This window comes from Haliaeetus albicilla, chromosome 21 (genome assembly GCF_947461875.1).
Source record: "Haliaeetus albicilla chromosome 21, bHalAlb1.1, whole genome shotgun sequence".
NCBI classification, from domain to species: Eukaryota; Metazoa; Chordata; class Aves; order Accipitriformes; family Accipitridae; genus Haliaeetus; species Haliaeetus albicilla.
This window is the reverse complement of record NC_091503.1, coordinates 20,674,020-20,701,574: the sequence shown is the minus strand read 5'-3', so window position 1 is coordinate 20,701,574 and position 27,555 is coordinate 20,674,020. Positions and strand designations below refer to the sequence as shown.

The 27,555-nt window shown below is 37.8% G+C and overlaps 1 protein-coding gene across 5 annotated transcripts in view; it reads left to right on the top strand.

Moving 5' to 3' along the window:
- The window catches only part of KIF13A (kinesin family member 13A), a 116,357-nt gene that overhangs the window by 46,627 nt on the left and 42,175 nt on the right, over positions 1 to 27,555 (top strand). For all 5 annotated transcript variants that reach the window (XM_069809181.1, XM_069809180.1, XM_069809184.1 and 2 more), the window contains exons 4-11: positions 7,005 to 7,065; positions 16,847 to 16,939; positions 17,441 to 17,621; positions 18,667 to 18,754; positions 20,081 to 20,215; positions 20,743 to 20,855; positions 26,021 to 26,132; positions 26,535 to 26,747. In XM_069809181.1, coding sequence (XP_069665282.1) covers positions 7,005 to 7,065; positions 16,847 to 16,939; positions 17,441 to 17,621; positions 18,667 to 18,754; positions 20,081 to 20,215; positions 20,743 to 20,855; positions 26,021 to 26,132; positions 26,535 to 26,747 — 996 coding nt within the window. The remainder of the gene's footprint in view (positions 1 to 7,004; positions 7,066 to 16,846; positions 16,940 to 17,440; positions 17,622 to 18,666; positions 18,755 to 20,080; positions 20,216 to 20,742; positions 20,856 to 26,020; positions 26,133 to 26,534; positions 26,748 to 27,555) is intronic.

Genomic DNA, 27,555 nt, shown 5'->3' with positions numbered 1-27,555 from the left:
GAGAAGGTACCTTACTGGGATGACAAATACAGTATCAGTACAGGGCTGGTAGCAATGATAAGGTAAAAGGACTGTGAACTACATCTTGTCAGCACATGCAAAACACTGTATTGGTATTTTGCTTCAGCAATTTAATGATGGTTTTATCCTTTCTGTTTCTGTTGGATGGTACTTTTGACAGCAGAAAGCTGTAGTTAGCTCTCGTTGAGGTTTTATTTTACATTATTCTCTTTGATTTGTAGATCTTCAAGAAACAGTGTATGCAAGTCTGATGGGACTTCTGCAGGTGTAGCAGAACATTATGTAGACCTGGGAATAGAAATTGGGATGGATATTGGTCTATATATCTCTTTTATATGCCTATCTATGTACTTTATGGTTCAGACAGCTATTTTATATGTGTGTGCATTTACATATAAAAATTCTAAATATCTATTGCTTTGATTAATTTTTTTAAAGTGTGAGAAGAAAACAACTTCTCAGTAAGTGATGTGTAGTATTCCCAATAGGCAGGGAAGAATGGAACAAACCCTATTTTAATATGAATTGAAATAATCATATTTGAAGAAACAAACAAAAGTATGTAATTTAAGGTCACAGCAGGTGAAAATGAATAACGCTGATATTACAGTTTAAAATGGTATGCTGTACTGATTTATGCCCCCTCCCGAATGATTGAATTTCTTAAAATGATGGACCTGGTTTTTAGTTCCTCAGGTTTTTTTTAAAGCATTTAATAAAGTTCTTCTTTTGATCCCAGTTAATATATCTAATACAAAAGAGCTTGATCATTGTTAAAAATTCTTTAAAAAGCCTCCTTCTTTCTGTTGTTGTAATTTCACAAAAACTTTCTTACAAGAGCTTTCATTTTTTTTGGAGTACATCATTCATCTTCCATTATAAGCAGATAACTTTATTCTTGACATTATGTAAAAGCTTAATTATAGCCTTGCATTTCTTTGACAAAAACATAACAGCTGCACACTTATGCATATATGCCACATTATTGTTAGGTATAGTTAGAAGGTCATTAATATCCTTAAGCTATAATGCCGAAACTTAAAATGTTGTATGAAATGTTTGTCAGTTTGTGACAGAAGAAGGTTCTTACCATCACTGGAAATAAACTTTGTGAGTTTGTAAAGATGTGATATGAGATTTGGGTGTTTCTTGATTTATACAGGTTTTTATACAGTGCACATAGTTGATCATCTTCAAATTGGAATTTTTTAAAATGAAATTTCATAAATATTGGATGTTTCTTCATCTTTAATGAGCTCGTTTATCATCAGCTGTGGATGAGTTGTGATCCCAGTTCAACTTGGTAGCTCAGAAGCTGTGGTAGGAAAAGTTACATAAGGATATTATTTCTACAAACATTGCGTTTAAGTATATTACTAATTGTGGGCTTTTAGTGTAATTTTGTGACAAAGGTAAAACGGCTGTTCTGAGCTGAGATTTGTGAGCTGTGTCCTAGGCTGCCCTCAGATTTTTCTGTCCGTACTTCTTTAGGCCTGTGGTAGGTCTTGTGTTTGTCATACAGCAGCCAACTTATTTTTTATTTTTATTTTTTTTCCCCAGTTCTTTAATGGCTTCCATTAAGCTTACTGGTGTAGACTTTGTTTGCCATTTCCTAATGTATCTCCTTTATCACTTATCTCCATCAGCAGTTGTAACAGGAATGTAGGAACAGCCGCCTGGTGAATGAAAATCTCCCTTCCTCAGTTCTCCCTTGCTTTTCTTTTTAGCACCTAGGTAGCCCTGTAAGTTAGCCTATATCTCGGACTGACTGCTTCATTGAGATTCATGTGAGCGATATCTGCACCTGTACAGCATAACTTTCTTCTGTAAAAACAAAATATGATTAATTGGTCAGATGGAAATGGCTATTAAACATTGGCTGTGCATTTACAATATTTTATAGCTACATAGACAGTATGTTAGGGATTATGTTCAGTCTGGGTAATGCATTGCTAAATGTTGGAAGCCCCAGACTCTGTCTAGACTATACCGAGGATTAGGCTTCAGAACAACCAACAATGAGTGTGAAATTAGACTCCTTTCTAAACTAATTATGTCATTTGGCTTAATCTGGCAAGCAGTTAATAGTGGATATAGTACTCATTATCTCTAAGTAGTTCACGTCAGTATACTTGCATGCTTAAACCCTTAAAATTATTAGTTCTTCAAGCCATTGATTAGGACCTTTAATAAAAACGAGTTCTGCAGAATATTGTTTTGGCTATTTAAAATGTGAATACCTCTTGGCTGTCACTTCTGATTCTGTGAGAAGTTACTGCTGTGTAGCAGTCAGGCACAATGGCTCTTCTAGTTTAAGATCTGCAGTCTCATTTTAAGTCACAGGTGCGGTGAAAAACTCCAGATTTTTCACTGACGTGGTGGATGTGTGCACCTGCATCACTGTTTGTTTTGCTGTGGAAGCCATAACCTCTAGCTGCCTCCTTAGCAAAATAACCAACAGCTGTCTTAAACTGCTGTAGGTGTTTGCTGAAGAAATCTGAATCAAAGCCAGATATTTTTTCTTTACTTAAACTTTGTGGTTACCAGAACAAGTCTTTTGTTTAATTTCTAATAGTTATTAACATTCCGAGTATCGTTCTCTATAACCCAGAAATGGCATACATAATTCTATTACCTAGGGTAAAGTGCACATTTACAATGACTCTGGATACAGTAGTACCAGGATCTAGCACTTCCCAGCTAATTTTCTCATAACTTTCCATATTTATACATTTGTCCTGTAATGTTTGTGAGGTAGAATTCTTATAATGAATACACGAGTACATACTCAAACTCATATACTTATTTTTACTATGGACTTCCTGTTGTGCAAGATCTGTACTGGTGAATGGTGTTCCATTACTTGTAGCTCTGTCTGTTACTTGACTATTTCTAGATGTCTAAAATGTGATGTCCAAGCTTTTTTACAACTGTCATACCACTCAGACTGAAAATACTGTGCAATGTCAGACACTGGAATAATAGAGCTGGGAAAAAACCCCCACCCTGTTGGTCCTTTAGCTCCACTCAAAATTTTTGGTTTAGAAGCTACTGCCCTAGTGTGGCAGGATCTTGGCAACTTCCTTTTATCTAGCTTTCTCTTTTAGATGCTAGGATGAAGTATGAGGTACAGAATCTTGCAAAAATAAGAAAATTTTAAGGCTTGTTTGTTAGTTCCCTCTGTAATTTAAAAGCCCAGAATAATTTTGGGTCCAGTGGTGAGAACTGGCAGACATCTGTGTGATCTTATGTTTGCTTGTGGTTGGATGCCAACCTGTGCAGACACTTGAAGTAGGTGTATACCTGTCTTTCGTGGTTTCCCCATTTTGCTTACCTTCTGAAAATACATTAAGCTTCCTGGTACAGTGGCTATGGAATTGACATCAGAGCAGCAGGAAGGCAGAAATACTCGTCCATATAGTCACAGAGACTTAGTCAAAATGCTTAGAAGAATAACTGAAAGTTCGGGAAGTCTTAGTGGAGATACAAGTAGCAATTTTAAACTTTGAGTTTCAAACAAGAAATATTTGCCATTTTTCTTTTCATGTTAAAACACCTAAATGGAATAGATTTTCCAATGTAGTTAAAAACTAATTCACAGAGGGTGCTTGAAGTTTAAAAAGTTCTGTTTGTGTGTCACAGATCTCTCTGTTCAAATAGTTTCAATAGTAGTTTTGACATAGTTGGTTGATACAGTTTTGATAAAGTTGGTAAAGATTTTTGCTTTCTCCAAAAAGCTAAAAAGGCATTTTCAGTGCTCAGCAATGCCCAGTTTCAGTATTGGCCATTGAGTCTGAGACTTCAGCATTAACAGAACTTCTGACAGCTTTGATAGTCATATTGACAGAGGGTTTAATACCTTCTTCAGGGGAATTGATCTTGGGGAGAAAAAATTAATAAGAAAAGAACAATTATTCTGCATACTGCTATCAAAAGGAAAGGTAATACCCACCATTTTTGTTTTCAAGGAATAATAATCAGTGAAAATGGGAGAAGGAAGGGAGCACCTTAGATGAGACTTAGAGGGTTTTTTCTTCTTCATCATAGTGTGGGTTCTGTACCTTGACCCCAGGTATGCTTGTGTGCTCTTCTTGGGACTGCATGTCCTGCAGTTCCTGCACTGAAGGTCAGGAAAATATAAACTAGCGACTTTGTACAGAAAAGATGATCAAAAGGGTCACTCTTCAGGTAGGACACTGGCCTACAGGCATTTCCTGTAAAATGCCTTCGTTATGTCCATGTGGAAGAGCCTCACTGATTGGGACCAAGTTTCTTGCTCTTGTATGCCTTATTTCATACACTGTTAATTCTTGCATTTGGAATCTGTTTTCCCAGAGGTCTGAGTTGTCCTGAAAATTGCTTTGGTTGGATGCTTCCTTAAATCACTGTTGCTGGGAATTGTTCAAGGTTGCTGTTTTGTCATCACTGATCAAAGTAATTTTTAAATGTTTGCCTGCCTGTTCTAATGGAAAATGGAGTTTTACTGCAGCTGCTCTACATGTTTTGCAGATAATATGTGCCCCAGCAGTTTACACTTTTTTGCCTGATGCTTTTTTTTTTTAAAGTAGTCTTGTTACTTCTGTTAGAAGGATTCGGCAATTTTCCAGAAGAGATCTTATAAACAGACTAAGTCTGTGTCCTGGCGTTTTATGTTTAGTATGAAAACATACTAAAATGCTATATTTACATTTGTTCTATCTTGAGATAGAATTTTTCTCTTCCTATTGCATAATCATTTTTGAACTTTTAAAAATCAGTCTGACCAATTTTTACCTTTTTAAAAAAAATCCAAATAAAAACTGCTTTCCTACAAGAAACACTTGGCCGCAAGCACGTATTTTTGTTTTTAAAGTCTCTTTGCAAGATCAGTGTTTAAATTAGGAGTCATTGAATAATCCTGTCATGATTTTCCATGTTAACCAAAGGGAATATGTGTAGGGCAATAGATTAAATTGGCCTACATACGTGCTGTATTGACATTTAAGTCATTACACAGGAGCATGTGTGGCTAGGTAACCTTTTTAACTGGGCTGTGTGATCCACTGCAGATAATGCTTAGTTTCAGGGGGCATCTGGAAGTTTTGGATCGTTACAATTGGGATTTTTTTTTTGTAATTGAACTGCTTGCAGTTTGATTGTCAAGAGATTAGGTATTGTTACCAAGTCCCGTGAGGAGAATTTCAGTAGAAGTGGAATGTGAGAAGAGAAACAGTAGTTCTTGGGCTGTAAAAGTTAGGAAAAGGGTTAGAGCATTGTTACTGTTGACAGAGTTCTTTATGCTTAGATTTGAAGCATGTTACTGATGACAGAGTTCTTTATGCTTAGATTTGAAGCATGATGAACAAATGCACAAAAGTAATTTAGAATGCCCCCTACTTATGTGGAGGTCTGAAGATAAGGTGAAGTAACTGCTGCATCTTGCTTGCAGTTCAGTGGCAAAACTACATCTTTGACTCGGTCACATCAGGGAACGTCCTGACTCATGAAGCTGTCTCTTGCTATTTGTGCTGCAGTAAGTGACTCAGACCTCCCTGTTAGATTATTATTATAGGGTTTTCTGTTTGTTTGTTTTCTTTTCAGAAGGGAATTCCAGAACTCATTTCACTCTTGTGGACTAAGTGTTGTCTCAGTATCGAGTCTTCTCTCAGGCCATTTGATGTGTTTTGCATTAAGTTGGGGGAAAGGGAAGGAGGTGAGGTTACTGTGCTACCTGGTGTTATCCTTCTGAAATATCTGTAGCAACAGACATTTTGGGAAGAGTTAGGTTACAAGGTATCTGTAAATTAGATTGCATAGTAATTCTGCAATAGCAGGGAATACAAGATGTTCTACATCCCCAAAAGCCAAAAGGGAACGATCCATCCTCTTCTTCACTTCAGGGTTCGTCTCACATTTCTGCTAATAGAGCCTGTGGCTCTTGTTCTACATTGACCTGCATGGTTTGTCTCACTAAGGAGGTCAGCTGTTGGAAGGCCAGACAAAGAAAATTTTGGCCTAGGAAAAGTTTTATTAAAGAAGGCTGTTTGGTTTTTTTTCCCCACCTCTTGAGATCCCAAAAGAAAAAAATAAATAGTATCTATATCATAAACTCATCCATAGTCAGTTTACCGTGGTAAAATGTGGAAAATACATTGCAGCTTAAGCTGTGTTTGTGGCAATATAAAGCTGTCAAAACAACAGCGCTAAATCTTTATACCATCATGTTCTCAGATGTGCTGAAAAAGTAACTTGGATCAAATCCCAAGTGTGTTAAGTGCTTTTACAGGACACTGTTCCAGGTCCACAAGCCCACTGAACACAATATTGAATTTCACTTAATTTCTACCCAGCTGGAACTCTTGACTGAAGTGGTATTAAATCTTTTCATTAGAGCAGGCTCTGATAGCTTGTTGGTCTAATAGAGCTACATTTTCTATTTGTAGTTTTGAGCTTCCTCTACTGAGATCCAGTACTGTACTCTTAGTTTAGGCAGGTAATCTGATACTATTTATTTGCTCCTTAAGGCTTGCAAGTAGTAATGTTCTTTGAGCATGAGAAATCCAACCCATGGTAAAACTTTTGTGCATCTTGTATTGATGTCTGCTAAATAGTCACCTCACCAAGTTCTGTATATTGAGTCCTTTCGGTGCTGTTTCATTACTGTTGGCAGAAACTTTTGTCAGCGTTGGTGCCTGGAGAAGAGTGGAGCTAATTATTAGGTTTTGGCTGTGTTTTGAAGTCTATATTAAGGGATATAGTAAGCAGCATTTTGTATTGTGTATAATACAGGTAGAAAAGAAGTATTGCAGTTCTGCAGCTCTCAAGATTTCCCAAAAGTATTCCTGCTGATGAAGCCACTTCTAATGAATCAGTTACAGTTCTGATTTAGGATCCGTAGAAACAGTAGAGCCTAACTGTAATTAAACAGTCATGGGTTTGTACTGCTTTAAGAGAAATGTCTTGTAGCCAAAGTTCCTAATTTGTGATCTTATGTGCTTTTACAGGTGTTTGCTTTTGATCACTGCTTCTGGTCCATGGATGAATCAAACACCACAAAATATGCAGGTAAACTGTTTTCCATACATTTGACAATGTAAATAATTTGAGAACATATGAGAGCTTGGGCTTTTGTTTTCTGGAGGGTTTTTTTTGCATTTTGTACTGTGATGCTTAAGTGACTTCTTCACAGAAGCAGACTTCTCATTTTTACAGGGATTGAGTCATCTGAGTGCTAGCACCTCAGTTTAGAGGGAATGCAAGCTGTAAGGTGCCCAGTACACTGTTCAGGAGGGATGCTTTTACATCTAAGCTGTAGTGTGCTTTTTTTATCCCCTGGAAGAACCTTTTGTGAGGATTGTTTCTGTCTCTTAAAATGAAATTTCAGTTCTGCATCAGAAATTACTTCTGACTAATGCTAGTGATGAACATGTGTGTTTTCAGTGCTCTGCGTTCCTGTGTACAGGTAGAGGAATAAAACATGTTTTTCTGAGCTAGTATGGTTATTTCAGGTCTTTCAAGTCATTCATAGCCTGATTGTTCAGATCCCTAATGTTTTTGAGTGATCAGCTTTGTGACTCCTCCTTCCCAAAAGCTGGATAATCCAGGCAAGATTGTAATCCCAGTAGTTAGTTTTCTCATAATTGGATTTGTGTATTAGCATATTCATACTTTCTAAGAGGACTTGTTTTGTTAGAGACAGCTCTGAGCACTGGGATTTCAAGGCTGTGGTTCATGGAAAGGAGGAAAAAAAATACCATTCCATTTAGATATTCATATTATGAAGTTTTGTGGCCCATAAGAAATCTTGAAGGTTGATAGGGTTAATTAGCTCAAAGTTTGAGATCAGTGGTTTAATAAATGAACTGTCATATGCTTGCATTAAAATATGTCTCTGACTGCTGTAGCCCCTGGTATAAAATCCCAAATCTTAGGGGTTGCACTTGATCATAGATTCTACTGTATTTCTTACTTGCCTGAGCAAAGATAGGTCTCTTCAGGAAAATTCTGCGTTGGTTTGTCTTTCAGTAACTGTGTTTGCACTGAATGGGTGCACTGCACAGTATTCATAGTTCAGGCTGGTAGAGCCATTGGAGTGCGCAGCACCTCCTTTGGTGCCTGCATGCCTCCTGTTTTCTTTTAAAGGAAGGAGGTGATGGTACGTACCCAGATCTTGGTGCCATGTGCCTCCAGTGTGCAGGTGGGAGCTGCACCCGTTGGGTGCACCGTAGTACTAACCCACTTGTAGAGAAGAGAGAGACCACAGAAACACCCCTAACCAGTTAAACTTCTTTCTGTCTTGGTTTAACCCATCTCCAGGTGAATTCATTGGTGTTCTAGGTCTCTTTCTTTTTAATTTGAGTCAAAACTAGATTTCTCTAGCCTATTTCAGAAGATGTCATTGAGTTCATCTTACCTGAGAACTGAATTTTTATCTGTATGCAGATGAACCTCTTGTTGGACTGTACTTTAGAAAGCTGTTGCTTGCATCTCTTGCGTTTTCTTACTGGCTAGAAAGCTATAAGGTGGGTTTTCTTCTGTTCCAGATGATATTCCTGCTGGGGAAAAACAAATCCAAGACAGTTTTCCTTGGGGTTGGTTTGGTTTTTTTTTTGGGGGGGTGGGGTGGGGTGTTGTGCTTTGGTTTGGTTTAGTTTTGTTTGTTGGTCACACACACGCACCCCCCCGAAATATGGTAAGAATTTGAGCTTCAAGACTTGCATATAAAAAAACCAATGCTTTCACTGAATTTTTTTTTGGTATGGTCTTAAAGTTAACTTGTGACTTCCAGCACTCATGTTCTAGAACATAATGAATTTGGCAGAATATCAAAATAAAAGTAAAAAAAAACAAAAAAACCCCCCAAAAAACCCAAACCCAAAAATCCACAAAACTGTTTCTGACCTAAGTTTCTGGGTTGTTAGCTTGTTCACTTGCTTGTGCATGAACTGATACTATCCTATACTACAGTGGCATTTCTTGTTTTAGAGCCAATAAACCAAATGCCAAAATGGCCAGATTTCAGTTTTTATCTATTTCTAGTATTAAGGTGCCGTAAGTCTTTTTCATGGCTTGGCCTAAATTACTGTACTAAACAAAAAAATACAATAACTGGTTTTGGTTGGGGTTTTCGATAATTCCTTTGCTTCATGGAACAAACCCCCATCGTCCTAGGTGCCTTGCAGATATCTGTTGTACTAGAGACTGTTACAGAATTAACAAGCTTAAAGAGTCCAGACCAGCCACCTGACAGCCTGAGGTTTTTGAGCTAAACTGTAATTTCTTGGTTGGATGCTGGACTACAGAAGGGGTGCTGATCCGGAAGCTAGACAGATGCATTAAATACTCCCTGCCCAAAGTAACTCTATGTGGATGTGTAAATTTAATGTCATTGGCAAGAACAGTGATTAGTTGCACAATTAAAAGGAAACATGTATGAAGCTTGAAAGCTAAGTCCAGAGTGCTTGTAAATGTAAGTAATATATATGAGCTTCAAGCTTAAGTAAAATTCTTGAAGTAAAAATGGTATGAGACACAAATTTAACTACTCGAAAAACCCTTTTATCTGCATCACAGAAATACAGTCAAAGATGTGATAGTGAAAGGTTTAATGAGATTCTTAAGTACTAGGCTACCTTATCAGTCTTTGCTCTGTGCAAAACCTAAACATGCTTATCTTGTATTATGTTGAATAGGTCTATTGTTGTGTATATCATACTATACTAAAGATTTTGTTGATTGACACATGGGACATTGGAAAACCTACAGAACGGTGTGCACCACAGACAACATAGGTCTGAATGTTGTGTTGACTTATGCGGAAAACTCTTCCGTCTTGGTATATATTTTTTTTTTTTTAATGTCAACAAAACCAAAGTTTGTGCTCTCCTGGAAGTGCACATTTTTACAGAATCCCTAAAGCTATCACACATGATTATGGGCTGGTTTTATTTTTCACTTTGCTGATTGATCTACAATACTACTGGCACTCATTGTTTGCACAAGAGCGAGATTCTTGTTTGGATAAACTTAATCGCATGGGTAATTGGTAACAATTCTCAGGCTGGGGGGGAGCAGGGCTGACCCTGAAATGGGATTAGCCATCTCTGTCTCTTACACTAAACGTACTCTGTGAGATATCGTCAGCTTTTTTGGCTGAACATAAGGCTTACTTTGTATGTACTATTTTTCTTTTGGAACTCATATTCAGGACATACAAGGGATCTTATTCCAGTTTGAAAGTTACCTTCTCTTTCCAGCATTTGAAAACACCGCGTTTGTTGCTGTTGGTGGCAGAACTGGTATTTTAGCAATTGTTTTTTTCCACTGAAGTGGAAATTGGGTTCTAAAATTCTAAAATGATCCAGCAATATCACTAACAGAAATAGTGAAGGTAACCTTCATGTGATGAAAACCATCTAGAGGGCATCTTCGCAGCTGTCCTTGCAGGACTGCATCTCTCAGAGATAAGAGTTGTAAAGGCACAGAGCCTGGAGCACAGCAGAGGAGTAAGCTCTTTACAAGACCTTTGTGGAAGTGGTGCTTTGGTTTCAGATACTGCAAGAGGTGGAGGCTCTTTAACAACCTGATATCCCATCTTAGAGATTGCAAGCTGCAGAAGCCCCTCTGAATTGCTCTTAAAACTGAAAATGAAGTGTTTATAATCTGTGTTAAAGTGGGCGGGGTTTTTTGTTTTGTTGGTTTTTTTAATCCAATGAGTTAGCAGTTTAGAGGGAGGATTATTCTGAATACTGACACTGTGTGTTTCCAAACAATTTGTGGCTGTTTCGTTCCAAGCAAGGAACAGTTACAAACCTCTGGGTTTGTGCTGATCATCACATGCTAGCTCCTGCACCTTTTTTCTGATGATTTAATTCTGAAAGACATAGTTGGGTATTTGGTGAGAATATGAACATCTTATTGGAAAGGAAAAAAACCAAACCAAACAACAAAAATAGGTCAATGAAATAGATTTTTGAGGAGGGAGGGGAATTTGGTTATAGGACAGAACGAGTTTGCCTTGATCTGGAAAAGGAATGAGCTTTGCCTGATAGGCTATAGGAGAGGTGTTTGAGAGTAAGCAAAATAGCTTCTTATTACTGTTTGTTTCTTGACCTGAAGGGGTCAAGAGTCAGTTCATGGATAAAGACACACCTGCTTGTCTTGAAAAACTCAGAGACAAATAACAGCTCGGCATTTTGGTGAAGAGGAGGACATTGAGAAATTCTCAGAGACGAGAACAAAGAATTCATTTTACAAGCCTAGACAACAGTAAGAGCCTATTGAAGGCTGCACTGAAGTGGGTTTTTAAAAGGAAGGAAAGAAACTCTTCAGTTTGGGAAGAATTCAAGAGAAGGTATAAATAGCTACTGTAGCACTTAAGCAGGTCCATTCCAAGGACCCCACACTGTCCATGGACTTTTCTTAAACTCCCTAGCTGCATCACATTTGGCCTGAAATTTCAGCTCTGTTTCTGCGGGCTGCATTGTCCTGAAAGGCTAAATGCCTGACTTTGGGCTAAGCTTTAATTTTATAGGAAGTATGTATGCTGACTGCTGTTCTTTCAGTAGCTGTTTCAAAAGGAAACAAACCAGGCAGTTGGCTTAAAGAACTGTATACTCCCATCCTCATGAGAGATTGTAAGTTGTGGATTTTGAGCAGACATGAGTGTTTGTTTGTAGTTCTAACATTTGAGCTGTTAGATGGGAGAAACCTATCCCTTTCTTAGTGTTCCCTTGACTTTTTTTTTAAAGGAGACTCTATGTAGTATGTAGGACTTAATTTTTTGTCACACAGCTGACACCTGACCTGTACACTTTGGGGGAAACTTCATTATTAAGTACGGTTTTAGTGCTGTATGGGTCAGACACTTAAAACATAGATGTTGCAGCACCGAATTTGAAGCACTGGAGACCTTTTAGTGGACTAAGGCTTTGAACATTAAAGACTCCAGTGCTTTGTCAGTACTGCAGTAGTTAGACGATGCTAACTTTTGTGCTTTTAGGTTCTTGTTAAAGGTGAACCATAGGTATCTATATTCCCATTTTAGAGAGATTCTTTTAGAACTCTTAGCTAGCAGGGCTTTTCATAATTCTGATCTCCACAGATCAAGTTTTATTTTAACTATTAGATCATGGAAACAACTGCAATTTATTGCTGTCAAGATTTGCTTATAAAATGTTGTGGGTTAGAGATTAAGCCATAAAGAGACTTGTTTTTTCAGTGTTGTATATAACAAGTTGTTACTTGATTCTAGCTATTTTTGCTGTGTAAGGGAGGGGTTTCAGGAATTGCAGCAATGTGTCATAACGTTACAGTCATGACCTGGCTGAAAGAATCTGTGCTAATATGAGACAATTATCCCTATTTCAGATTGACAAGTTGTGAACTAGAAATACTAGACATATAAAAACCAGACACTGAAACTAATTTTTGTTACAGTACATCTTTAACATGTTTGTCACTAAATGAGCAGATCTTAGGAAAGACAGTAACTGTTATGCCTTTTTTAAAGGGAGTTTTGTTAGAAAGAGTGTGGCCCTTTCCTCCCCTCCCTTTTCTTTCCTCTATTCTCTTCTGTCTGCTATCTGTCTCCAGTCTAGCTAACTTAAGAATGTTTAAACTTTATTTGTAAATAGCTTCATTTTGCAGATTGTGAGAACAGGTCCTAGGGTTCCCCTGCAATATGTAGGTTGCCCTAGGGACACCATCAAATTGGATCCCCGGATCGGGGCTTCAGAGACTGTAAGGGGGGGATGATTTGGAGGAAGAGAAGGGGAAAGAGCATAGAGAATAAGAGCATAAGAGAGAATACTTAAATACCTCCTTCTGAAATGATGTGTGTTGTATTCTTGCATGTCAGGGTATGTATTTATCTTTCTATTTTCAGGGACTTTTTATTATCTTACATATTTACCAAATTTCAGTGTTCTAATAATTCATGCTGGCTGAGAGATTCCAACTAAGATTTTCATGTGCAGCTCTGTGGGTAGATAATGTGAAAGTTTTATTTAGAATTGTTAATAATTTAGTAGCCACTATCAACATGTGCACTGCCATATTTTGCTACCTTTATTTTATATTTTTGCCATTGAAATACCCAGCCATTTCAGTAGGTAGAGAATGTGTGAAAAAACTTTTTAGCTTCAAAGTACCATACTAAACGCCCTTGATGCATGCTGACAGCACAAGCACGGCATTTGAAAGTTCCAGGAATATATGTAGGTTAAAGATGTAAACCTGAGAGGAGGATGGGTTTCCTTTAGCTTTCAAGTAAGTCACAGATACCATTTCGAATGCTGAAATCTTCAATATCTTTAGAATGGTTATTGCTAAAAAAGAAATGTTTATTATCTTGGTTTATATGTTTATGGAAGAATGTCAAGAGTGTGTCAGGGTGCTGAACATGTGAAAATACTCAGTCCTAAGAGCTGATGGCAAGATTCTTGGGTCAGTCTCCTGCTGGAATTGGTCTTCTGAGAGATTGAGAGTTATTAATTTGATCTTTCTTAGATTCCCCCCCCCCCCTTGGCATCAGGCTTGCAGTTGTGCTTGTCACAATGCACAGGTAATGTCTTTAAGCTATGAAGACAGTTACAGCTGTCCAGTGAAAGTGGAACAGGTTTCCGTATTGTCTTCATGTTGCTTTCCAGTATGTCCTCGAAACTGAGTGGCCATCCACCAGTGTTTCTCAGGTTTCGATTAGCAGAGCGTCCCTAACAGTGTGTTGTTAGAGTTTCACACCTTCCAGCGTTAGGGGCACTGCCACATGGGCCGTAACTAGAGTTATAAAGCCTACAGCAAAATTGTCTGATAATATTTCTCACTGCGTGATTCCAGGTTAACAGTCTTGCTCCTTGAAGTAGAGGAAACAAGATTATTTAGACTGTGGTCTGCAAGAAGAATTCACCAGACTTTGCTCCCCTTTCCTTGAAGGGATGAACAGACAGGAGAGATCCTGGCCTGTGAGAAGAACCAGCAGCTTGTATGCTTACCCTGGGCTGCGTGACGGCCTTGGGTGTGCTTTCCCCAGCTTGGCTGACTGCGTGTCCGTCAGTTGTCTAAGGCTTGCCCATGTTCTGAGCAGAAGATGGGAGAGGGGACGGGTGTTTCGGTGTTTGGCCTTGAGTTGCCTCTGTAAGAGGCAATATGGTCTTAGCCAGCTGAAAGATTGGGAATCCCTGTCTTAAAGACAATAAAGGTTGGTTTAGGGGAAATCTTTGTTAACTAAATAATTTTTTTTTTCTGTATTTCTCCCTTTTTCTGTAAATTAAGTCAGAATCAAGTTAAAACCCCTGCTAACCTCTTTAAACACTAGGTAACTGTGGAAGAGAAGTCCTGTAAATAAGCAAAAGTATTAATTGCAGGTGGCATGGTTTTATTTAGCAAAACAAAAATGCAGTAGTGTAGACAATGGAGCTGCATTATTTCTTTTGACCGTAAATGCACGTAGACATAATTCTGTATAATACAGATTTTGTAATCACTTTGCAAACCCCCTAATAAAAGTAAAGGAGGAAGCAGTGAGGTTTCTTAATGAAAAATACCAAAATCTCATGGATGACGTGCTGTTACCCTCAACAGTGCACTGCATTAGCAAATGAATAAAATATCCATTAATGGAAGTTCAATGTCTTGAGTTCTTTTCTGTGACTGCACTTAAAAACAAATTCTTATTTTATCCCACGATAATTCAACTGGTTACTATAAACATCACTCTTTAATGACCCATTCGTCTATGTTGGTATTACTGAGCTCTTAAAAACTGTATTAAAAATACCATTTTAGAGTTATGTATCAATGATTGACTTTCAGTTTGTGTTGACCGTTTGAAAATTAAATGTCTTCTGAAAAAAAACATCTAGCTTTGCCTATGAGATACACCAGGGAAGAAACCCAGTTTGTTTAGTAGTAAAGGATTCTGTAGGTCATCTTGTGGTTATCATGACCATGCACAGTTTTACAACATTTTGGTGTCTGCTTTTTTTCCTTGGGAAACATGGAGGAGGTTACTGTTTTATTGCTGGTCAGAAGTCAGTAACAAGTTTTTTCCTCTTCTAACAAATGGTTTTATTCTCCACACACAATCATTGCAGAATATATACACTTTTTTTCTCTTAATAATTATACTCGGCTTCAATCTTTTCTTGATTTTGTGTTCTTGCTCAACAAGACAGTAAGTGGCTCCCTGCCTCTGTGATATTTGGTAACTTCAAAATGGGCCCTCAGGAGCTGGTTGGAAAGCAAACTCTTGTGTATTGTATGTTCTTATTAAAATCTTCCGCTGACATGTTTTCTTCATTCATTCTTCAGTAGTTTAACATTCTCTATAGCTATTTCCAGGTTGTTGAACAGTGATTTCTCAACATAGATATTATGACCAAATGATCCTAAATTGGATGAGAAGTGAATGAATGTGCATGGGAGAGGAGGTGGAATTACTCTGGAGTACAGCAGATTCTCCTCTGGTTTTAATTCCTGTATTCAGCATTTTTGAACTGTGTTAATCCAAGGAGCAGTGACACTTTGGAATTTTAGAAATTCAGCTGGAAAGATACAAAGACCATTTGATAGGGCATCACTGCACTAGTTTTTCCTTTACAGCAGATAAGAAATTAGGCTAAAGTTAAAGGAAACTAAAAGTAATTTAGAACTTTTTAGCCCTATTTACCTGCCTGTAAATCATTCCACAATCATACCACAGGTTTTTCTGCAGGAATTTTCTGGACTACCAATTACTCGAGGATCATGGAGTGTAAATATTCTCATGCAATGTATGAATGTATAGCTAGATTTTTATTTTTATTTTATGCCAGTATGTTCCATTTTGAGAACCATGGAAGTCATTATTGCATCCACTGTACAAAATAATTTATTGTAACTGACAACTCCTGAAACTAACTGAGAGATGCAGCTGATCATAGCTGTTCAGAAAGTCACCAGGCGGTGAATGTTAAGTTTAAAACCAAACACCAGAAGGTGTATAAATACTGTCCTTAGCTCGCCTCTGCTTATTTTGGGTGTGCACACAGCTGGTGTAATTCTTTGATCAGAATTCAAGGCAGACAACCCATTGACCCTCTTTGTGATCTACAAATACTGGGCTTTTCCATTAAAAAAAAGCCAAGCACTATGCCTATTTTCATCTTCTGCAGCTAAAAGATTGATGTGCATCTAAAATCTGCCTGGCACAGGGAGACGATTTTCAGACTATGAAATTCTGCAGCTGACATTTCAAACTATGGATTTGGCAGAATATAGCCTCAAAAAGCTCTGTTGAAGTCTCATAGCCTTCTAATATGCATTTCCTCCCTGAATGTCATTGGAATGCTTTTATCTTGATTCCAGCATCACCTTGCCATGGGGTGAATCGTAACAGCTTATGGTGAAACTTGAGGCCAGTTCCCAAGAGAACAACTGCTACTATTTCTAGCATGATATTTGTTGTATCTGTAATAGCCTAGTTCACTAATGGGTTTCATTACAATTCTGTTACAGAACTCTTTTGGGTATAGTTTGTGATTAAAGAATGTATATTAATTGCAAAATTTATATTTAAATAATACAAAATTTAGACATCTATGTTATTTTCTAAGCATTCAACTTATATGATGCCCTTTGAAGAACTGCTCCCTTCAGAGGAAAATCAGCAATATATTTAAACACAGAGGTAGTTGTTACACTAGTTTCAGGCAAATGTTTTGAACTTGTCACTCAGTTGTATGTGAAATAATTTTTTTGTTCATCAATGCACTCAATAGTAAAAAATAATTTGCAAACCTTTTTTTTTCTTGTTTTCAGTAAATTTTAGTCTGTTATTAAATTTAAAATAAACTTAATTATTTTCTAGGTCAAGAAGTGGTGTTCAAGTGCCTTGGAGAAGGAATTCTTGAAAAGGCCTTTCAGGGATATAACGCTTGTATTTTTGCCTATGGACAGACAGGTGAGTCTCCTGTGCTAAAGGGGAAGAACACTTTTTGTGCATGTAGCAAGTGGGAAGACTAAAACATAAATATTAAGCTAGATAATTTTTTAAAAATGTATTTTGAAATATCATAATGTTAACTGTCAAACATTTAGCACAGCCAGTGACAATGTGGAGTTCTTAAAGCAGCTCTTTAAATATGTTCCTAGTTTACTACCTGTTGGGGCTGCTTTCGAGGCCTGAAAGGAGTAGTTCATACTGAAGGCTTATTCAGTCATTGGTGTTCAAAGGGGTCCCAAATAATGGCCCTGCTGAAAGAAACCTTTAAGATAATTTCTCTTTTTGTTTGCCTTTACCTTGTAGTCCAAAGAGCAAGCTAGCTGTCTAGAATAGCGTGTCATGTTGTTCTGATGTGTGCTTCTGGAGGAATAAAAAGTGAATTAAAACATGTGCTTCATGAACAAATGAGTAGCTCAGAACCACATTCTAAAGCATTTTATTCTCATTTTTTTCCTTTAGGTTCAGGAAAATCCTTTTCAATGATGGGCAATGCAGAGCAACTGGGTCTGATCCCACGGCTCTGTTGTGCTTTATTTCAGAGAATTTCTGTTGAAGAAAATGAATCTCATACTTTTAAAGTCGAAGTGTCCTATATGGAAATTTACAATGAGAAAGTCAGAGATCTGCTTGACCCAAAAGGGTGAGTAGCTTCACTCTGCCCCACAGCCTTCCTTATTTTTGTCTGAAACTGTAAAAGTAGAAATCACTTTTGGAATTCCTTGAGAAGGTTTTTTCAGAATGTGTGTTTATATGACTTTCCTTAGAAAGGATTAGATACCAAACACCCAAAAGAAGAGAATATCCATGTAAAACTTGTATATGAAGTAGTAACTGGTGTGGATCAATTTAAATACTAGGATACGATCATAATGATGCAAACAAATACTGTACGATGTAGTTTACCACCAGAAAGCAAGTACAAGAATGTGCAAGTAAATTCTAGTGTATTTTTGCCATATGATCCAGAGCGTATTCAGGTAAGAATTTTCATCAACTGGAAGGAGTTTGAAGCTTATTTGCAACTTGGTTCTCGTGGTTTAGATGTTGAACTTTTTGAATGTGGAAGGGTAGCACCTCAGAATATACTCATGGCACTCTTTCTACTTTTTTGTTTACACAAAAATACTGATTAGGCTCTCTGGCTTGGAGATGTCTAGACAAGAGGTAGTTTGATAAGGGTTTTTTTTGCTGAGCACTGATACATGTGGTATATATTTTGATTCTTGAACATAATTGCACTAGGTGAAGAAGTATGCAAGTTAGGTAGACAGGTAGATTTGAGAATTACTTGATATATGTCAATAAAGTGTGGAAAATGCAAGAAGAATTGAACCTTTAGCAAATTGCTGGGGGGAGCAGGGAGGATTTCTGGTTTCCTTTTTTTTGTCAACATTAGTTCTGCCAAATAAGGCATTTCAGGTTTTGTTCCAGCCACAAATATTGGGGTGAGAGGATGCATTAAAAATAGTTCATGTATATAGATTAAAACTGGTTAAATTAATTTGAGTCTTTATTGTTAATCTGAGTTAAAAACAATTCTGGAAGATTTTTTTTCCTCCTGTTACAATTAAAAGACAAATTGACTTCTGCTATATAGAACATTGTTATAATTTCATACTGTAATTTTTGTTTTTCAATAAAGTTCACACTAGTGGATTGTGCATAAAGTCTACTTTATTCCATAGGAGTCGGCAGTCCCTTAAGGTTCGAGAGCACAAAGTGTTGGGACCATATGTAGACGGCCTGTCTCAGCTGGCTGTTACAAACTTTGAGGTAAAGCTAAACCAATTACAAGTTTATAACTAACACCTATGTACGTAAGCAATAGGAATCCTGTAAGAGATAAACTAGTGTCTATCCAGACATTTTGGTTCTTGAGTGTTTATGGTCTCTGGCAATCACAAAGGTCTTCTCTAATGCTTCAGGAGTATTTATTTCATGTAAAAGCATTGGATTTGCCTTTTACGTTGGTTAAAAATAGAATAGTTGTATCGCTTTATTTTGCAGTTTTCAATGCATATATTATACATGAAGAACACAGCGTTTCCTTGACACAGGAAATATGAGGCTTCCAAATTAAGATTAGTCTTCCAGCATGAATTCCTTTGATTTTGTTGTTGAATGTGACCTCTTATTTTATACAGGTATATTGCATGAGGAGCTACAACATGGCTTATATAATTCATAATTTAAATCATGAAAGCATCTGAGCGCACTTGAGTTACCAAAATACATTAAAATAAATCAGTATTGTAGAAGCCAATGAACTCCTATAGCCTCAATGAAAATAATTAAAGCAGTGCAGTTGTATGAATTGTGTAGGCCTTTCTTTTTATGAGGAAGCTGATTTGGAAATGTTGGTTTTAAAAAAAAAAAAAAGTTCATTCTTTGTGTAGTATTGTCTGGGAACTGTTTTGCTTTTTTTATGTTTTTTTTTTTTATTTTTGTGAAGCATCTGTGCATATAGAATTATAAAAACTGCTTTTGCAGCTTTTATGGTGAATTGCGTACTTTGAAAGCACACCTTCTTTCTTCAAATTCTAGGAAATCTAGTTCATACTTAGTTTTGGGCTGATGACTCTCATGAAACTGTCTTGGAGGACTCAGCGAGCACTTATGTCAGACTCGGCATAGCTGCCTGTTTTTGCATATGTGGGAAGGTACAGGCTCCAAGTGAGGTAACCCTTTGAGCCAATTAAGTGAAGAGAGTATTAGTGAAGTTCAGTAAAGAGATGCGTTGTGTTCACTTGTGTAAGTAGATCTGTGCTGGCCTGATTACTGGCATTAAACAGTATGATTTGTAATGTGGATGTTGCCAACATATTTCAGCAGCAGATAAGGAGGAGGTGTATTGACTGTAGCTGCTGGGCTTTTAAGCGCGGCACTTAAAACAGAGATGTGATTTAAAGCCATTCTGTGAAATTACATACTCTCTGTACCAATATATCTCAAAATGTGCAAAGAATTTTCTCATTACTTCTACCTTTCCTTCTTCCTCTCTCCCACATGTACACACCCTTCCATCTAGATGGGGATTTTGTTCAGCAAGCACAATACTTGCTTTTATCCTAGCATCACTTTTTACCCTTTTTGCTCTAGGATATTGAGTCATTGATGTCGGAGGGAAACAAATCACGAACAGTTGCTGCAACCAACATGAATGAAGAAAGCAGCCGCTCTCATGCTGTATTCAATATTATAGTGACTCAGACACTTTATGACCAGCATTCTGGTGTATGTATTTCTGTTGATTAATTTATGAAGTTTGGTGAATTCTTCTTCTTCCACATACATTACCAGTTCAGCTGTGCTTCTACCTTTAATGCCATGGGGTCCAGTAATCAAAGTAATATTGACAAGACCATAAGATTGAGAGAACCCTGGAAGGGTGAGGAAGCACACCAGATAGCAAACAGTTGGATCACTTTTTCAGATTATATTGCCACCATGAAACCTGTTTTAGGTCTTAACTGTTGCTGAAGTTGGTATATTTTAATGGCCTACTCTGCCACTAAGGTTATTGATGTTACCACACAGCTGATTCTGGTTCATTAGTGCTTCAGCCCTTTACCATAAAATATGTGAGTGACTCTTAAAGAGCTATAAAACCTCTGACAATTCCTTCTTTTCTCATATCTTGAGTTTGATACTTTAACCCACATTATTTTGAAGAACAGTGTTTCATGGTGCCAGTGTCAGACGTGTTAGTACTTTGTGCCGGTGTTTCTTAGCTGTTGCTCTCCTATGTCCCATCTGTGCAGAATTCTGGAGAAAAGGTCAGCAAGGTCAGCCTGGTGGATTTGGCTGGGAGTGAGAGAGTGTCCAAAACAGGAGCTGCAGGAGAACGACTGAAGGAAGGCAGCAACATAAACAAGTAAGACATTGGCATACGCAGGTTGCAAAGCTTAAATCTCGTTAAGAATCACTGTTGTTTCCTTGGCCTCCTCTCTTGGTGTGCTTGTCACAAGTCAGTTCAAATGATAGAACTCATCAGAAGCAGTTCAATATGGCTCTTTCAGCTGCTCTGTGCTAAACACCATGTGTTTCCCTACATTGGCATAGGGACCCTGATTCATACTTGACTCAGATGAGGGCTCTATGAATTTTATCTGGAAAAAGTGACAGCAGCCCTCTTTAATTAAGCATATACCTTTTGTGATTCATTTATACACCCTGTCCCCAGGCTCATGTGTTTGTCTCATCATCAGCTCAAGGAAGAATGCAAAGTTGCAGAGTTGAATGGCTTTGTTCCAACATGTATTAAAATATGTAAGAGTATAATTCACAGTTTAAGAAAACCAGATCAGAATGAAGCTGTGTTAGTTTAGCATTGCCTTGGGCATTTGCACTCAAGCAATGACAAGTTTCAAGGCACTTTTTTACCGTAATTACTGTATTATTGCCCAAAAGCAAGAATTTAGCACACTATTACTGCTGTCTTAAGTATACTAATTTTCCTGGGAAAGAAAGAGTTTAACTGTTACATTAAAAGCTACTGCTTTTTCAATTTAATTTTAAAATGTTACAAAATGTTTTGGTATTTTAAGTTAACAATGACAGCACAAAGTGTGTTTGAACAGCATTCATAGGTAAAATGATTTTAAATGACCTCTTTTTAGAGTTTGAACATGTTTGCTCTTTCTAGCTTAATTTCTAATCTACTTTGTGTTTAATGCATCATATTGGTAGCCACGCTGGCATAGTCCTTGTGCAACAAAATTATGTAGCTCTGTTTGCCTAATGGCAGGTATTGTACCTTTACCCCACAGGTTACTTGTTAAATTCAGATTGGTTTTACTAGAAACTGTATTGGTATTTTGCATAAGCAAAGGTGAAATTAAATGTTTCTTTCTAATTCTTGGGGAAGAAGTCAAATGCCAACTTTCCCAACAGCTATTAACAAATTGCAAGTGTTGTGATAGATACAGAAAGACTTCATTTTTTTTTCTCTACTAGGATGTTTACTCAGTGTTCAACTTTTACGGTATGGATGTGGTAGGGGAAGGTTGTTTTGCCCAGGCTGAACCTCTTTGATAATACAGGACTTCAGATGCAAGCACCAAACCTTTCCGCAAAAGATATTTTAAAAAGAAAAGTGGACAGCTCTACATTTTCCCATCAATTAAATTCTTATATGGTATAAATCTGTATTACCTAGTTCATTTATTAAGCATTCTCTGTTTGAAATCTCTTTTGGAACCGGTAGGCAAAAGAGAATTCTTAGTGCTGTGCTTGGTGTCTTCTGTTAGATTTTTGCTGTTACTTGGAGCTTTAATGAAGCCTGACTTTCACTGGAAGCTTCAAGATTGGTGTACATGTTTGATCAGACTGGTTCTTCAGAGAACATTGTGTACGATCTTCTCTTGGGTGTGATGCACCTTACTTATTAGGGAAAAGCAATGATCTTTTCTGGAGTGATACAGTATATTTAAACCATATACCTTACTATGTCAGCTTCTTTTTTAAATATTTTTTTATTCTTCTATAAAAAAGCAGTAAGATGTATTGGTAGCATGTGTTATGTTTAATGGGATCAAAATGGAGCTGCTGAAATTACCTGGCAAATCAATTTGCTGCTTGTGCTATGTTTTATTACCTTGAAGAAGAATGGGGAAATAATGTACCTGTTTATGTATTTACAAGGCAGGGAAAATGTACACTCGGCTGTGCGTACCAAAACTGCGTAGTGTGACATTCAGCCGGTCTCTGCAGGTGTCTGTGCCATTTGTTTCTGATGAAACCTGGCTAGGGCTTTGGTAGCTGCCACCTTGATGCCACAACTCATCCTGTTGTAAACGCTCTTTCCTATCTTGGGACAGCATGTTGCAGGGGGGAGGCAGTGGATTGCTCTCCCACGTACTGAACAACAGAGTTGTGTCATTTTGTTAACATCTGCATAAAGTTGTAATAAAGATTACTTCTGGTTTTTCTCAAAGCTGATGCAGAATGGCCTTGGCAAAGGTGCTGGGTGTCTGCTCTTTATTATTGAGGGTTTTGGGGGACTTGCCATACCTCATAGGAAAGCTGGATGTGCTTGTTCCTCCCCAGGATGTGCTAGTTCCCATACAGAGTGCAGAAACGCAGGTGCTTAACAATTCTTTGTGGTATAGTCAAAGCATTTCTAGAGTACAATAGTAGGAGGAAGCAGAATAAACAAGCTGTCAATTAGTGGCTAAGAAAAATACTTTCTGTGAGCAGTCTGCAATTTTAACTCTGATTAGTAAAATCATAGCTGTTGTCATTTTAACTTGAGAATGCAAAAAGAAGCCTTTAAAATGTAGGTGGGGGGAAGGAATGGGTTGGGACAGGTCTGGCTCCAAGCTGATTTTAGGGAGGTTTTTTGTATTCAGAGTTAAGTAATAGAAAAGTGGATTCTGTTCGTTGAAGAACTTGGTTGTAAATTGTACAGAAGTAGCTTGAATGGGTGTCATTTAGGGACAGAATCGTTCCCTGCGGTGAGGAAGCACCACTTCTCTGGAACACCCCTGACTCAGGCCCGTGGTGGGAGTGTGGGAGCTTCCCACTGCCCGCCAGCAAGGGCAACCTCATCGTGCCTCAGGATTAGGGACAAAGAGAACAGAAAGTGTGCAGAAACGGCACTTTCCTGTGCTCTTGCACCACGTGAAGTTCACTCTGCTGCTTCTGAACTCCCTCAGTCTGCTGTGCGCCACGGGCTTAGGCCTTCTGGTTGATTCATGATACAAGTAGTGTGAGATAGGATCAAAGTAATGACGCATCTCTGATGCACCATCTAGCATGAAGGAGAGCAGCCGATGAGTCCTGTAATTATTTTGCTGGGCAGCCATTTCTTTTACTGCTTTCCTTAAAGTCTTTAAAGAGCTTTGTATTATGAAATCTCAAGCAGAATACATAAATTACTCCAGTTTGGCTTTTATTGCAGATGGTAACAGTTAGTCTCAAAATAAAATCAGTATTTGTAAGGAGCAGAAGTATTATCGCATCTTTTAATCCTCTGTTAATAAACTGTAGCTTATAATTTCCTGTTCATTAAAATACAGTGCCCATAACTGGAATTAGTGTTGCAGCCCTGTTGTGAAATGGTTTTCAACGATAGGCCTTTTTGAATCCCTGTTTTTCCCTTCCCCCTTCTGAGTGTCCTTTTCTTCCCCCTCCCTGAGTTTTTGGCTTGAGTTTTAACATTTCCCCTCATTTAAAGAGAGAAAGAGGAATCAGAAGAAAATAGGCCGGAGTGACTTCTTAACTTTGCGCTCCTTGAAGTTGGACTCCATTGGGAGCGTGCTGGTGGTGCTTTTCAGTTGTGCTGTAGGAGGTTGCTATGGGGCAGCATATGGCATCCTACTGTTTGCTCTTGCATGTTTAGCCCTCTGTCATCTCTGTCTGCGGAGACCAGAGGCTGGAGGCCAGAACCACTTCTCCCTTCCCCATCCTCCCCCCACAAGCTTTCAGAGGTTGTTAGGCTTTTGTTTAGGTCACAAACTAAAACTAACTGTCCTTTTTGCTGCGAATTTTTCAGAGGTGAATTGGAAAGTTATCCTATAGAAAAATCTGCAAAATAGAGTGCTCTCTTGGGAGATCAGATTGCCTAGCCTCTGCTTAAATTTCTTTTCTAATTTTGCTTTCAGGTCTATGCTATCTTCATACCCCTCTGTGCTATAGGCAATATGGGACATCTTTTGTGACGCATGTAATGGTTCTTGTTACCTTACCCTCAGATATCTTCTTTGAAATATTCTTCTGCAACATTTTTGTCATTTTCTAGATGTTATTTCTGAACTACTGGTAGTTTCAAGCAGCACTAAGGCCCTGTTACAAGTACTGTGCAAACACTGGCTATCAACTAAAATAGTACTACTTCTTTGAAAAGAAAACTCAAAAGGATGGAGTGGAACAGTACAATTAAAGATTTATTTGACTATCTAATTGCAATGCTGCTGAAGTTTTCCTTAGTAGCTGGATAATTGGGCATGAATATGACGGACCAGTATGCTCTTACACTTCAGCGCTGTCTGTTTTAAAACCCTTTAGGCTAAGCATCTGTTTAATGTTCTCAGGCTCCTGAACAAGCTCATTATCTTAAACATACTCACCCCAAGAGCCCCAATGTCATTGAAAATTTACAGAGGGTTGTATAACAATTGGATAATATAATGCACATAAGCTTTGCACAGATTGCTAATACAGTTACCCCTGTTGGTTGAATTGGTACCTGTACCAAAGTGAATGAGTTGTCTGTATTTTCTTCACTATTCTAGAGTGGTGTTTGGGATGTGGCTGTCTGCTAAGCAATTTGGGGGCTTTTCTTTTTCATGCTTGTGCAACATTTTTGTAGCTGGGAGATTGTTTGGTCTGTTCCCCCCACAAAACTGAGGTGGAGCCTCACTAGCTTTATAAGTCAACCCATTTGTCAAGGGACCTCCTAATCAGTCTCTTCTGATGAGCAGCCTTCCATTGTTGTGTGATGGCTGATTAGTTACTGGTTCACCAGGCAGACTAGTTCTCCTGGGCCATAGCTGGCTTTGTCTTGAGGATGCCTAAACTAAAATATCAGTGTTATCAACATTATTCTCACACTAAATCCAAAACACACTGTGTCACTTACTAGGAAGAAAATTAACTCTCTCCCAGCTGAAACCAGGACACCAAGATAGAAAGATTTTTAGTCTCTGAGAAAAGGTAGATGTCTAATCAAAGGCAGTGATTCTCCGGGTACTGAGGCAGTCTGCTTTGCACTTTTCAAACTATTTTAAATACTATATTTCAACTTAAGTCTTCCTGGAACTTGGTCTTAGTACTAGGTAAGATGAAACACTGTAGATATCCATTTTTTTTTTTTCTTCCAAATATGTAACTGTAACTAAAATAGATGGCCCTGTTTGGAGCAGGGCAATGGGCTAGCTGATCTCCTGTCATCATTTCCAACTTAAATTATCCTGATAGTTTGAATGTGAAGCTCTGCAGAGTATAAATTAAACTCTTCAGCAAATTGCCTTTTCTGTGTTTTATTAAATCTACATTTGGAAAGTGTGTTAAAGCTGTTCTACTGTGTTGCATTTATAGATCACTTTCAACACTGGGCTTGGTTATATCATCACTTGCTGACCAAGCAGCAGGGAAGGGGAAAAACAAGTTTGTGCCTTACAGAGACTCTGTACTCACTTGGCTTCTCAAGGTAATTAGTATTTTCCATTCACCCTGTTCACAAGATGTCAGCTTAACAGTTTGTAGGATCATTGTAGCATACCTCTGTGTATGTGGACTTCTCATCTTATTTTTTTTTTTTTGAATGAGCTAAGGAGCTCTAATAGCTAGAAGTTGTTCCAAGGAATATGGACAGCTAAGTGTATCTTGTGTTAATTCTATGTAAAGTCCTATTTGGCTATTTTCATTTCTAGTGGAATCAGAGCTGGTGGAGGTGGCTGGAAATGTTTATGGATCATACTGGTTAGTTTATATGCAGAGTACCTTTCAGTGTCTAAATAGTAAGCTTTGTATTTTAAGTATCTTTGTAAAGACATTGTATAGTCTCAGAACAGTTTTTAACCTTTAAACTTTATGTGGATGCACTCTGCAGGACAACTTGGGAGGAAACAGCCAAACTGCCATGATAGCCACAATTAGTCCGGCAGCAGACAACTATGAAGAAACACTCTCTACTCTGAGATATGCAGACAGAGCCAAAAGGATAGTTAATCATGCTGTGGTGAATGAAGATCCAAATGCTAGGGTCATCAGAGAGTTACGTGAAGAAGTTGAAAAACTGAAAGAACAGCTCTCTCAAGCTGAGGTAACATTATTCACAGTACAATGTAAACTGAGTTTCCCAAGGACATGTAAAACTCTGGCTGGAAGACTAGCTTTCTTTTTAAGTCTTACAAAATAAGGAAAGGAAGAGTCTTGCGCTTTTGTTTTTAATTAATTAACCTTGTTTCTTGAAATAAATCCAAAATAATGTTTGCTTATTTTTAATAACTTTTTAATGACAACATTGTACTGATGGTGACCCTTGTCAGAATAGACTGTTCTGGAAAAACTTCATGTCAAGCAATAATAGATGCAGCACAGATAAGAGCTAGAGTACAACTTCATTCTGTAGGCTTATTAGCAGAAACTTTTTTTACGTTGGTGGACTATATAGTTTTATGATGTCAAATGGAAAAGTGTGAAAAGCCATAAGTCTGGTATTGAACCACAAAATATGTGGGACATTTCTTTGACATTTGTGAAAATCTATAAAAAATTGTCAAAACTGCAACACCGAAACCATCAGCAATTTGCTTTACTGCCTTACCACTCTGTGATTGCTGCTTATCCTAGATATATATATACTTCTGTTGGAGAGTAAAGTATCAGGGTAGGATAGTTTACTTGGTGATACCTGGAGAAACTAGACACTGCACCGTAGGAAAATATTTTTTATCTTTTGAGGCAAGACACAAAATACTGGCAGAAAAAGAACAGAAGTGTGTCTGAGGGTAAATTTGTGTGGCGTTTAAACTTCATGTTCATTTAAGGAATAGTGTGCCTTGTATGAACAGTTCCTTACAGGCTGAAATGGGAAAATCTGCTTTAAGAAAAAAGAGCCATTCACTTTT